Source organism: Sturnira hondurensis, unplaced genomic scaffold, assembly GCF_014824575.4.
Source record: "Sturnira hondurensis isolate 20B ecotype Veracruz unplaced genomic scaffold, ASM1482457v3 Scaffold0014854, whole genome shotgun sequence".
NCBI lineage: Eukaryota > Metazoa > Chordata > Mammalia > Chiroptera > Phyllostomidae > Sturnira > Sturnira hondurensis.
The window spans coordinates 7,022,665-7,037,215 of record NW_028087485.1 but is presented as its reverse complement, the minus strand read 5'-3'; the positions used below and the strand labels follow the sequence as shown (position 1 = coordinate 7,037,215).

Genomic DNA, 14,551 nt, shown 5'->3' with positions numbered 1-14,551 from the left:
CATGTAACATGTTTCTATGTTTATCTTCGTTATTTCTCATCTTAAAAATAAAATTAAAACACTTCCCAGTAATGCACACCTCTTGCTGATACCCTCCCATTGACATTCTCCCTTCCTTTGGTGAAAGTTCCCCAGTCTTTTGGGGCGGGGGGGGCTGGCGCATCAGCATTCCATACTATCCGTCCATGTTTTTTATTGGAATGGATTGTATCCCGGGTCTAAATGTGAGCATGTCACCTATTCAGGGCCCGTAAGATTTACTTCCAGGGATTTTCCTGACACATGAAAAGGTGTTTTCCTTTCTGCTAAAGTGAATCTGGGAAGAAGCAAAATGTTAGGGGCCACAGGAGGAGAGAATTTGGCTGACAGTGAAGCTAACACAGAGGACAGTGGGGCTGAGTGATGGAGTGAGAACAAGATCTGATGATGTTAATGAGGGTCTGTGTCCAGTAAAGCCAAGGACAAGTTAGACCTCCTGACTTTCCAGACCTGTAGGCCAGTATCTCTGACTACTTTTTTCCTAAAAATAGGTTGGATTTTTTTCACATCTTGAAATAGGTTTTGATCAATAAATTATTTATTGCACATTATTAATCTGACTATAAACACATATATTCAATGAGGTTGGCACACAAATGATTAACAAATGTGACTTGTTGCCAAAGATATGAGGGAAGTCATTCACATTAATGGCATTGACCAAGGGGGAAGAATGAGAGTGTGCACACAAGCTCAAACATATTAGGAATAGAGTTGTCTTGCTGCTATATTATACCACTCTCATATGCCCCCTGAGGGACCTCATTGTAACAACACGAGTATTCTAGAATAACAAAGGTTCATTGTTGAATCAACTCTTAATTTTCCATGTGTGAATTAGTCACAGAAACTATGTGATCAACTTCCGTCTGCCCTATTTCCAGCCAGTCCCCGGTATTCATAAAAACATAATCAGTAAGGTAAGTCTGAACCTATTAAGTGAAGCAGCCCTAAGATGGCCTCGTATTTTGCATAGATAATACACTGCTAAGTGGATTATAACTGAAACTGTCTTTCAATGGCATTGACCTAAACTTGAATCAGATCCCAACAAAGCACATTTATCTACCTCTAATAGTAAATTTGACTTTCGGTAGGAGTTTCACTTATTTGGGTACCACTGTTCCTCCAATATCACGTTCCTCTTCAGTGTCGAATTCAACACTTAGGTTCTTAATTACTGAACTATTAAACTAGCAGTCATTACTAGAAAATGTTGGGGGTGGGTAAGTCTTGAATTTGGGGCTGATCTTTACCACTGCAAACAAGGGCCACGAACGCAGACAAACCAAGTTTCAAAATTTGGCTATATTACATACTATGTATTATATTGGATAAATTACCTAGCTTTTCATTTTATCAAATGAGGGTAAGAATCCCTAACTCACAATCTTGTTATGAGAATCAAATGGTCTGGTTTATCATGTGTTTGAACCACTGTAGTTACTTAACAATATAAATCCCTGTTAATGAACTTTATCTTGCTGGTGCTCGGTTGACCCATCTGTATTTTTTTTCTTAATGAGAAATCCATTTTTTTTCTTTTTGGGAATCAACTCTTCCTCGTCCTTGAACCATGCAGTGTGACTAGGTCTCAACTCTACCTCCTATTTTAGTTCCCAGAGTAGATGTGTGTCTGACCTGCGCAAGTAATGCATCACCTGATCCAAGCCAGGCCACTCAGATTCAGTCCCTGGATACAGAGGAAAGGAGGACGACTGGTTTGATGGGGAGTCAGAGCTGTTAGAACGTAAGGCTAAGCTGATAATGCCCCTCACTGCCACAAACTGGGGAAAGCCAGCCTGAGAACGAAGCCAACACAGGGGAAATCAAAACTAACAGACGTGGAAAGTCAGCCACTATTAATAATATTATCACTGTTAGTCTGTGGGTACTCAAGACAATTCTTAGCTGCCAGGCATAAAACCAACTCACAAGAAACACCTCACTGAGTGAAGTAGGTGTCACCCTCATTCTACAGAGGACAACACTGAGGCACACAAAGGTTAAGTAACTTCCCCACGATCCCTGACTTAGTAAAGGGTAAATCTGGAACTCACACTTCACTCTCTCTAAGCCCCCTGGCCTCTAGCCTGTACTGCCTCCCAAGACAACTGATTTCTGAAGGGCAATATTGTGGTAGGATATGTCTGAAAATATGCACTATACATGGAAATTGGTTTTGAAAGCAATTTGGACTCCCTGGAGGAATACTTACATTTATGTTAGTCATTGTAGTGCTAACAGCAACCACTGAGATAGTATAAGCTTTTACATTCTGTAATTATTTTACAGCTGCCAATGACTACTTCCAGGCAATAGTAACACCATACCCCCCAAAAGCTACTTCTCAGGTGCACTAGTAGATGAGGAAAAGATATAAATTCATCCTCATGTTTCTCTATGGGAAATACTAAGTTACTCAGGGTAACTTAACAATTCAATTTAGCACTAGAAAAAGTTCCTTGAGTCCCTTCCACATCCCCACAGCCAGGCTCTGTGCAGAAATGATTAAAGGGGCCTTCTTTTAATTACATCTGCTGTATAATCCTAGACAGCCCCATGGTTCCTATGAATTTGAATGAACTGGTTTCCAATAGGAAGTCTAATGTATACAGCTTGGATTGACACCTTGTCTGCCAGCCTCAGAAAGTTGTACAGAGACAGAAAACACAGGCCACGTCGAAGAGACCAACAGGCTTTCATTAACAGTCACACATGCCATGCACCCACAAGGTCTCAAGCCCTCTCTAGAAAAACCACTGACCTTGAAGGACCCTCGGGGCCTTTTGGCAAGCCTGCCTGGAGAGATACACATGTAAGCATGGTGGCCAAAGGAGCCTTGAGCTTCCTCTACTCCTCTGCCTGCATGGGATGAATTTCCGGGGCTCTCTAACCCAGCCCAGAAAACAAGGCCAACAGGCATAGGCAACAGCGTTGTTGATTTGGTAGAGCATAGATGTCAGAGCAAGCCGGCCTGCATTTAAGTCCTGGCTTTCCCACTTTCTGGCTCTGTGACCTTGCTCCATTACTTAACCTCTTTGTGTCATAGGTTCCCTATCTGCTAATGACGATAATGCAAAGCCTTACTTCATAACATTGCTATGAGGATTAAATAGCTTTGAAAAATGCTTATCACACTGTTAGGACTTGAACGGGGAAGCTGTGTCTCTCTGTTCCCAAAGTCAGAGGGACACGCTACTCTTCAATTTACTAAAGAGACAGACTCATTAGAATTCGTACACAACCGTGTGTGGAGTTTTTATCAGGATGATCATATCATGACATTGGGTTCCAAGGGCTTAGATAATCAGGCTTTCAGATAGAAGACCCTCATTCAAAGAATAGACAAGAAGGGATTGCAATTAGCACCCACTGAGGCAGTGATGGGGGCCCATTCACCTCACATGCTGTGTGCAAACAAGACCTTCAGTGAGGTGAGTCATAAAACATTGCATATCGTGCGCCACTCATGGGATCTAGTTTCGTCTCAGTTCTTTTTCCTTGCCTGTCTCTTAGTCAATGTTTTTCTTTGTTCCAGGAGATAGAAATATATTTCCATCCAGGCCTCTGTGACTGGTAACTCTCTGCCTTCTGTGTTGGGTTCCTGTGGAGATATTTTCAGCCACTTGGAGCAGGACTTGAGGAAAGAGTTGTCTCTCACATGTTCTCATGGGCAAAGCATCAACTCCATTTCCAGCTTAAATTAGGAAAACCACACTAATTTGGTCCTTTATTATCTATTTTCCAGGACCATTCTGTGTATATATGACACCAAGGGAAAGAGAGAATAAAAAAAATAAAACAAAACATGGACTCTCTTTCCCCAAGTGACTTTATAATTTCTAGGCAAAACACGCAGAGGTATAGGGTGTCTCATGAATAAAGAATAAGAGGCACTGCCCTGGCTGGCGTAGCTCAGTGGATTGAGCGCAGGCCTGCAAACCCAGAGGATCGCAGTTCGATTCGCAGTCAGGGCACATGCCTGGGTTGCAGGCTGGTTCCTTGCAGGCTAACTACCAGCAGGGGATGCACGAAAGGCAACCATACATTGATGTTTCTCTCCCTCTCTCCTTCCCCTCTAAAAATAAATAAATAAATAAATAAATAAAATCTTAAAAAAAAAAAAAGAATAAGAGGCACTGAGGAGAAGGAAAAGAGAAGAAACGCTGATCAGAGAAGGGAGACTTTGAGATAGCTAGCGCCGAGGTCCCGGAGATTGGAGCAGCCAGTGGGGAGGCCAAAAGCAGCGCCGGAACCATCCCTGAGCAAGAGCCCCACGGGAAAGAGGCAAACTGCTTGTATACGCAAACACCTCATGTAGTTACAAATACCTCTTTATGATGGGGGAGAAAAAGATATTCCACATGGAAGTCTCTGTGTGTTACCTTCGACCAGTTTGTTTGCTAATGGCTTGTCTTTCACTTTTCCAGGCAGATTCATTCGCATTTTAAGAGATTTCTCAAATGCAGATCTCTGGCTTTCAACTCCCACAGGGGTTTTAGGGCAAAGTTTGAAAATGAGAAACAGAAAAATGCATTGCTCTTAGAAGTACATGCAAGTCCAAAGGCTGATGAGAGGCAGTGTGATTTCAGGAGGAGTAAAGGGGAGACATCTTTTACTGTCCTATCCTCAGGCAGCTCATTGGCTCTGAAAAGGTCATTGTCCCAATGACCATGAATGGTGTGAATGAGGCATAGTGAAACTCTTGTTGGAGCTGGTTCTTCACAGCACTGTTTACAATAGCAAAAGTCTGAAAACAACCTAAATGATTGTTGTGGGAATCTGCTGTTTCCACCGGCAGATTAGATACATTAGAGTAAGCAGTCACGTCTTTTGGCAGGTTAAGGTTCTAAATTCAAAGGGATTGTCAGGTCATGTCAAAACTACACTAGAATATCCATACTGTGTTCTTTCTTCAGCAGGATCTAGGCCCCAGGAAAACAAAAGCCACAGGGAACTTGTGTCATTTCCCTTCTTTCCCGTGGAGTGAGGCCATGCTTAGTTAATCAGGAAGATGGGCTCAGGCAGATCTCAGAGGGGAGCCATGTGGGAGGAGGGCAGAAAAAGCTTAGTCAAAGAATATATATGCATAGCTCACAGACACAGACAAGTTGTGGTGAAGGCTGGTTCAGGAGTGGGGCCTGAGTGGAAGGGGCAAGGAGGGGGAAAATGGGAGATATCTGTAATAATGTCAACAATAAAAATAGAAAATCTGTGTGTACACACACACACACACACACACATATGTATTACTTTCTCTGCCTCTTTCTTTCGCTGTCTGTTCCCTCCCCTCTTCTCCCCTCCCCTCCCTTTCTCTACTCTTCTCTTCTCTCTCTCCACCCCCCTACATTTCTCTTTCCTCTCACACACACCCCACCAACACATACAGTTTATTTTTGTACATTAAATAAGTCTAGGATTCACCTCTGGTCTATATTCTTAGAGTAAAATGATGCTTAGCTACGTGAAAAACTGAAGGCATGTATTGTTAACTGCATCTCCTCAAACAATCAAAGGAGGCGCAGAACAGTGTGCATAAACTCACATTTATGTAAATGCAAATCTGTGGGCTGAGAATTTTTGCCCCTCTCAAATACATATGATGGAGCCCAAACCACCAAACTGATAGTATCTGGAGACGGAGTTTTGGGGAGGTAATTAGGTTTGGATGAGGTCATGACAGTGGACTAGCGTCTGAATAAGAAGAGAAACAGACCAAAGTTCACTTTCTTTCTACCATGTGGTGGGTGCTCAATACTCTCACCCCTTTCTACCTTCTCCCTTTCGTAATGGGAATGTCTATCTTATGCCCAGCCATTTCATTTTGGATGCTCATGGTTAATCTGGTTTCACAAGTTCACAGAACAGAGACATTTTTCATCAGTACGAATCATACCTTGATTCTCATCTGTATCTGATTTAAATTATACTTGATGAGACATTGGACTTTAGACTTTAGAGCTGATGCAGGAACAAGTTAATACTTTGGGGGCCCTCAGGATGGAATGTATGTTTTTTGCATGTGAGAAATATGAATTTGGGGAGGTCTAGGATGGGAACGTTATGGACTGATTTATGGCCCCCAACTCACATGTTGAAGTGCTAATCCCCTGTGATGGTGTTTACAGGTGCGGCCTTTGGGAGGAAATTAGGGTGAGATGAGGATTAGTACCCCTAACCCCTGATGGGATTAGTACCCTCATAAAAGAGGAAGAGAGACTAGAGGTCTCTCTTTCTTTCAATCAGGTGAGGACACAGAAATAAGGAAGTCCTCTGTAACTTTCTGCAATATTTATTTAAATACTCTGGCTTTTACCAGGAGGTAAATATGCCAGCCTTTTGATCTTGAACTTCCTAGCCTTCAGAACTATGAGAAATAAATACGTTGTTTAAGCTACCCAGTTATGTCTTTTTGTTAAAGTAGCTTAAGCTAAGAATATATTGGACAATTCATAGAACATTTCTGAAATGTTAAGTAAGAAATTACAAATATTGCTTGCATCCCATGTGATAAAGAGAAGATCTGGGAAACTTGAAATCAGAAGTGAGGAAGATCTACTTTTAAACTAAATAACATCTACTTATTTACAATGAAAACCTTTATCCGAACATGGAACAAATGTGTGCATAATGCTTTTAGTAATAAAAGTCACTATTAAATTTTTAAGTGTCTGTCACACAAGTCACATCAAAATATAATGAAACAACAGTTACAAAGCCCCTGCTGTTCAATAATCTCAATAATCTACTTTGGGTTCATTAAGTAATTTATGACACAGATTTAATATTCTTTTAAAATGTTTACTACTCCAATGCCATTTCCTGCCGTAGGGGGGTGTGGGCATATCTCAATAAGAAGAGACCTCCTGTGAGTGCTGGGTGAGAAAATAAATCCAGTGCTTATTTACTAGGTGATATCTTAACATTGCAGCAAAAGAAAGTGAGGCTTTTTTAACAGCCGAGTAATATCCCAGAAGAAAATTTTACCCTTTGTGACGACATGGATGGACCTGAAGAACATTATGCTAAGTAAAATAAACCAGTCAGACAACAACGAATACCATCTGATTTCACTCCCATGTGGAATCTAATGAACAAACTGAGCTAACATGCAAAATAGAGACAGACTTATTGATAGAGAGCAGGGCGAGAGCTATAAGGCTTGTGGGGGAGGTTAGGGGGTGGAGGGATTGAGCAAAAAAGAAAAAGGACTCATGGGCATGGACAACAGTGTCATGACTGTGGGGAAGGGGTATAAGGAAAGCAAATGGTAATGTAAAAAATACAATAAAAGATTTTTAAAGAGACTTACCAGTAGAACCTGTTTGGTACAACCCCTTCCTGGATAAGTTGCCACCTTCTCCCGAATTCAGCAGAACTGTATAACTATAGAGAAAAGAAATTACTTAGCACCATGACCCCCTGGTACATGGAATACACAAATACCACTTTGTCAGATCAGTAATGATAATAGTCCCCACCATTTATTGAACACCTGCCACAAGCCAGGTGAACACTCCACACATCATCTCTACTGCTCACATATGTTTTGCAAGGCAGATATTAATATTCCCATTTCACAGGTGAGGAACTTGATGCTCAGGAAGATGAACTGTTGGAAACCACATGCCCTCTACATACTGGACTGGACTGTGATGCGCATCCCATTCTGCCCGGTGACAAAGTCAGCTGACCCCCTGGATCAAGCACATCCGGGTCATTGTGTGGGATATGCAAAACTGCTGAGTCCAGACCTGGCTCTCAAAGAGCAGATGAAAATACCTCGATTTGACTAAAATAGTGAGAGATGTATCAGGCAGCCAGGTACAAAGTGATGCAGAAGGAACGGACTCAGCAGTCAATCAGGGAAGCTCCACAGACGTTGGGAAAATTCAGATGGAATCCGAAGGAATGACAGCATTCAAACTGACAAAAACAGGACACGCACAAGGGGAACAACGTAGGTCAAAGGGGTGAGATAAGCAGGAACAAGATATGAATAAGGTTGGCTTATCTAAATACGTTTCGGTGAAAATGTCGAGGGAGAGGCTTTGGATGGCGAGTTAGGGGGACTGGCATATATCCTGCCGGCAAGAGGAGCCAGTATTGGTCTTTTTAACAGTAACCAGAACTTCAGGCTATAAAAGGAGCTGGCATTGAGTAAGTTCTTCCTTAATCACCCGAGTGCTTCTTATGTACTATTTCATTTAATCCATACAACATCCCTGTGATACATGAAGTTATTATGACCATTTTATAGTTAGTTATATAGCTGGTAAGAGTTCAAGTCCATTTGTTACACTGTGGTAGTACTCCCCAAGGGCAACTGCATACAAACACTGCCTATGAGACAGGCATACAAACACTGCCTATGAGACAGGATCTAACCTTCCACTACTCCATCGTCTCTTACATCTCTTACAGCCAGTTCTTCCTGGCTCACATGACACCCCTGGAACCCTCCTGTGCCTCCAGAAGTGTCCCCTGACGGCAGCCAAGAGATTCCCATTGCTGTCGGCTTTTTTTGCGCCCACTGATCACTTGGTTATTGTCTTGAAAATATCTGGAACATCTTCTTTCCGCTATGTGCCTGGCCTGTAACCCACTCACAAACCCCAAACTTCCACTGTTGTATTTGCCCAGCCCCAGAGTGAATGAACGGTGAGTCACTGTGTACCGAGTTCTTTGAGTGCTGGGTCTCGTCCTCTTTTCCTAGCCCCAGCACTCAGTGAACAGCCAAATGGCTCACCTGATGAATCACCAAGGCTACAGATACGCCACGCACGTCCAAGGAGCAAGGCATCTCAAGTGAGTGAGTCCTGACATCTGAAAAAGCTTTCTATACCACTGTGCTCACTGGATCAAAACACATCCTAGCTCCCCACCCTCCGATCCCCACAAAGAGCTGAACTATCTGGCTCCTAAAGAACGCAGTTCAACTGGCTCTAACTACACAGTATTTGGGCATCCAGACAAGGAGAATCTGTGGCTTTTGTCTTTCAAGTCTTAGTATTCTTTTCTGCCCCATCATGTCTGGGGAAGAAAATTTTCCTGGGTATGTTTCATGCTTGATTCACTTTAAAAGTGCTAAGCAGAGAAGTAGACACATAGCTCTCTTTATAAAGATAATAGAAGACGGGACAGCTCACTGTTAATACAAGCCCAAGAAGCCAGAGTACCCATGTCCTGCTTCTTAATCCCCAGCATGCCCCGAATACCTTGCATTTTAACATGCAGACTGATATACTGACAGCGATATACCAGGGACTATATGCCTCTCCCTCTCCCCTTACTCTATCTTTTTATAAAACCCAGAACCACACTGTTTTGCATGAACTTAAAGGGAATAGAGTTCACATCATTGTGCGTGTCTCTATCCATATGTAAATGTATATTAATATCTATATTTATATAAGAAGATTTATGCCAATGAAACAGCATCAGGACAGTTTAAAATAATAACTGGGTGAAGGCCAATTCCCATGTATGCTGCTGATCACATATACATTCTGAGAGCTCCCGGGACTACACCAAGTGATGGCTATCCATGCTCCCATATGGAATTCGTCTCCAGGAGGAATTGCTAGGTGTCGACATCTGTGTGTGTATTTTTTCCTTCTACATCTTTTTAAATTGATCCCCTCAGGTGTGGATTCAAACCTGTGTACCGGTCTGGTATGTCCCCTAATATTTGTTTTTATCTTCTTCAAGGGGCTGCTTTGTTACTGGTGAGCACCCAGAGGCCTCTCAAACAGCGGGGATACTGAATAGCCCAGTAAAACAAGCTTCTCTTATGCAGTTCAGTGGCATCCTCTCCAGGCTCCCCCCTCGAAAGATACCCTTTGCCTTCTCTCCTTTCCACTCACACATGGGCATATTCTCCCCGCCATGCCTCCGTTGGTGGCACCCACTCTGGCGGAGCTGGCTCAGAATGTGCCCACCTCAGTGACTACCAGTCTTCTGTTTAGGCTCCATTTTAGGGCACCTTCTCCATGAACCCTCTCCCACACATTAAAATTTGCAGTGGCCTCATTTCTGAAGAACAATGGCACAATAGCAGTTGCTATCACATTACAGGACACGTATTTATACTTAACTGTCTTAAAAGAGCCTTCTATGAATGCAAGGCAGAAACTCCACCCTATATAAAATAAAGATCATCCTAAAATATCTGAGACCACACAATTACAAAGCTTTTATGTCAGGAATCCCATCCTTCCCTATTTCCACAGTGCCTAGTACATAGAAGACGATCAAGGGAAAAAATGACAGATTTTGCACTGTGCAAATCCCTTAGTGATGAGTGTACCTAGTACAGTCCTTGGGTTTCTCAATGGATGGACAAAGGTAATTTAACAGAGGAATATGCTATGCTTCCATAGACCACAATAGAGGCCTGTACCTAAACAAACAAAAACCAAAACAAATAAGAACTACCTTTGAAACTCTCAATGGTTTGCAGCAAGCAGTTCTTGCATATTCATTCACCCTTAGACAAAGCTCTGTATCTTCCACCTACCACTTCAAAGATTTGCCCCCTAAGAAGTTATTCGTCCAGCCTGGTGTTCTACCAAGAAAAGGAGAAAATGGCTCACAGTCATTCAAGTTAATGTGTTAATTAAACCCGCAGAGTCTGACAGGAAAGTTCTCTGCAGAGCAGGGAATGGTATCATCGCCTGGCTGTCTCAGCAGCAGTGGGAGGCTTTGAGTTAACATGAGTCAATATCCTTTAATGACATTCACGGAGTCGGCAGCACCCGAGGAAGATCCTGCCCTTCCCCGGGTGTCTCTGGCTCCCGTTTCCATGGCTGTCTGAACACAGAACTGAGAACTGTCACCACGGTGTGTCACGTCCCGAGACCACAAAGGGCTGCGGAGAGGACAAGGGAATAGCTGAACGAGTTTTAGGAGAACAAGGTCCGCCTGCGAACCTCTGTCATTCGTGGAAGGGTTTGCATTTTATTTTCGTTTTGCTAACACTGATAGAAACTATTGAGGGAAAGATCAAAGGAGTAGAAAGCTTATAAAGAGAGGGGGAAAAGATTCAAGGGAAAACATCCTTTCTGCCCCAAATCACTCTAAACTTTCAGGGGCCACTTCCCTGCCGTGGTGAGTGGGGCTCAGTGAGCTCAGAGTCCATGCTCAGCTCAGCTCAAGGCCTGTTAGCAGCCTTAGGGCCTAACCTTCCACCCTGGCACCGTCCTGGTAGGGGTTGTCAATTCTTCTCCCTGCCCTGCCCCTCTCCTGAATAGTTTCCCCCTGTCCTTTCTTTCTTATTTGTTTGACATCTTTCACATTGGCTTGTTTTCTTGTCATCTGCCTTTATCTGCTAAAGGAAGAATATAGATAAAAAATACAGTTAACTGCAAAGGTTAGTTTTGTTATGAACTTCAAAAAAAAAACCTCACCTGAGGATATATTTGTTGATTTTAGAGAGGCAGGGTGGGGGAAGACAGACAGACACACCAATGTGAGAGAGAATCATCAATTGCTTGCCTCCTGTACATGCCCCATTTGCGTATCGGACCCACAACCTAGGTTTGTGCCCTGACTGGGGATTGAACCCACAACCAATTCTTCGTATATGGGACAACACTCCAACCAACTGAGTCACATGGTGAGGGCTGTTATGAGCCTTTCAATCAACTGTTCAGACATCTCTGAGGCCACCCTTATGAGGGTGAGGGTCGCAGGGTCCAAAGAGGCAAAAAGAAGAATGCCACCTGGGGTTGGGAAAGAGACCCATCAACTCTGCTCAGGATTTCTAACCACAGCAGAACAACATGGAGTGCAAGACGGGGTATGAAAGCAGCTGTTTCCAACTTGCGTTTTCCATCTCTGTACCACTCACAATCGGTTGGATCCCTAGAACAGCACCCTCCTTCTCAGAGGAGAAATTCAATTTTCGGACTTTGATGCGAAAGCTCGCTGTTGTCACAGTCCCTGGAAAGTCTCAATATTCTTAAGTGGGATCAATACAGCCCCTCTTTTCAGACTGGTACACAGGTGCCCAATAGGCGTTTTCTTTTGCAGCTAGGAAATCAGTCCAAGGACACAATTCCATAGAAGGTAAAAACGATAACATGTTTTAGGTCTTCGGTTGATGGGATTGGAAGTGATTCACCACAAAGTTCCCTGTGGCGACTTCCTCGGTCAGGAGGCAGGTCCCCGGGTCTCCTCTGCACAGGCTGCTTGCGAGGCTTCCACCTGGCAGAACACTTCCTGCTGTCGGCTCTTTTCAAGGTTGCCTGCTCCCTCCTCTTTGCTTCTCTGCCCTTAACATTGCAGAGGCAGGGGGCCTGCAAATTGCCCTTCTTGAAAAGGCTGACAGAAAACCCTGCCAGTTCTGCTTTGGTTGCCTCATCCTAACGCGGCCCTGGGGGTGGCCTGGGTATGGAGCTCAAGTCCACCTCTTGATTCTCACTGTTCACTGAAGTTACTGAATTCTTTTTAGCCAGAAAGAGATGGTACCTTCAGGACTTCAAATGAATCCCTAATGCCAGGCCTAAGGCATGGCAAATATCAAACTTTTTCCTCCACAGGAAAAAAAGACAATCTGCCCAGAGAAACCCATGACCTTCAGAAGGATGCTCTGGTCCACAGCACAGGAAAAGGCCAGAGCTCACTCCAAGGCGAAACCGCACTCTGTGGTACCCACAGTAATCTCATGAAACTTCACTAAATGCTGACATAAGTCTCTTCATTGGCTGGTGGGTACAGGAATAGATAATGAAAAAAAAAATGGTTACCAGGTGCAAGTTCCTCAAAGAAAAAGTGAGCTTATCATGACATATCCCAGACAATGCCAGATGTAGTAGCAACATGATCTACCATGTTCAGATGCCAGAGAGGAAAATTTGGGAACCTGCCAAAGCTTTCGAGGTGGGCATGGGGAGCACAGTCAAAGTTTCTCAATGCGAAAATGCGGAGGGACAGTGCTCCGGGGCAAACGGGTCAATCTGAGAAAATTAAGAGAGCAGCAAAGCTCAGAGTGGGGTTTGTGTTGCCTGGGAAGCACAAGGAAAAGTGAAGTGGGAACAGAGGCTACAAACAGAGCCCGGGAGCAGGCCGGAGACGCAATCCTGCCCGAACTTGTGGCAGCAAGTGTGGCCTGCACCCAAGTGTCACAGAGGTTGGAGGACAAGAGCGAGCAGAATGAGAAGGACACGTCCCTGGCTCTATCATCTGTCCCCAGCCTGGGTTTATCAGATGTGTCACCAGCCATTCCCCAGCTGTCACTGAAGTCTGTCACATGACCCACAGTTGGGTTTCTAACCTAACTTGGAGCATTGGGAATATGGAACTGGGGTTAGCTGGGAAGGAAGGGTCATAATGTTACATTGGTCCAGTTTCATTTAGGGACACTTCCTGGGCACTCTGGTCTGGGAGAATTAGGGCAGACAGTTACGAGATGGAATCTTGGCCTTAAATGTTCTCTAATACACAGGGAGAATTAAACATAAGATAAATTAAATAATTAGTAGCTGAGGTAAGAATCCATGTCATAAACTCCATATGATCAAATTATTATTTAAAGGCATAGATGAAGCAACTCAGCAGTTTTCAGAGACAGCATAAGCAGAAGGAGAACACTGTCCATTGGAGCATAGTTGGAACTGTGTCTCACTGAGATGTGCATGAGCAGTGTGAGGATGGGACCGAGGAAAGGAAACAGTGAGAAGAAGGTGATTGCAATAGGCCTGGGAAGGGAGGAGTGTCTGGATTAGTGGGGTTCCCTGGGTGTGAGAAGAAAGGGGACATTTTAAAAATAAACAAACAAGCAAAACTGAACTAAATTTAAAAAACCCAACCAGATGTAGAGTGTAAGAGAGAGTCAGTTCTGAAAGCCTGTGTCATTTTGCCTCTAGAGAGGGCAAGAATTTACATGCAGACCCCTGGGGCCAGAGCTGGGACAGAGCTAGGGGGACAGGTGCACAAGGGTCACAGCCCTTGCGTCTCTTTAGGTGTCCTGAGCTGGTGTGATGAGTCGCAGAGGGCTGCAGGGAGCCTGGCACCCAGCCAGGGGCCATTTCCCTCTGGAAGGTCCTCCCTTTCCCTTCCTCTCAGGCCTTGATTGTGATGATCAAACAACAGTCCTTCGGCTGTGAAACTCAGCTCTTTAAATGGGAGCTACAGCACCTGTCACAGGGGACTGGTCTCATGGTAGGGGGGACAGGTCTCATGATAGGTCGGACAGGAAGGAGATGGTTAAATAAAAGCAGGGGGGAAAAGGGCAATTAAAGAAGAGAAAAGCTGCATCTCAATGGCTTTTCTAGGGAGGCTGTGTGCTGAGGCAGCAAGGATCGGGTGGGGAGACACTCACACCCGGATCAGAGCCCTGGCTCTGCAATCACGTGCCATGCTACCTGGAGAAGTTTCTTTAACGCCTCGAAGCCTCGGACTCCCTCCATGCTAAGCAGCATAGCGATCCATCTTATGCTCAGTATAAGAATACAGTTGACTGATTCATGTGAGAAGTCCAAACACAGTGCTTGCTACAGAGTAAATG

The 14,551-nt window shown here is 44.0% G+C and overlaps 1 protein-coding gene across 5 annotated transcripts in view; it reads right to left on the bottom strand.

The window, feature by feature from the left end:
• The window catches only part of SORCS1 (sortilin related VPS10 domain containing receptor 1), a 492,654-nt gene that overhangs the window by 153,146 nt on the left and 324,957 nt on the right, over positions 1-14,551 (bottom strand). For all 5 annotated transcript variants that reach the window (XM_037063978.1, XM_037063980.1, XM_037063979.1 and 2 more), the window contains exon 5: positions 7,355-7,428. In XM_037063978.1, coding sequence (XP_036919873.1) covers positions 7,355-7,428 — 74 coding nt within the window. The remainder of the gene's footprint in view (positions 1-7,354; positions 7,429-14,551) is intronic.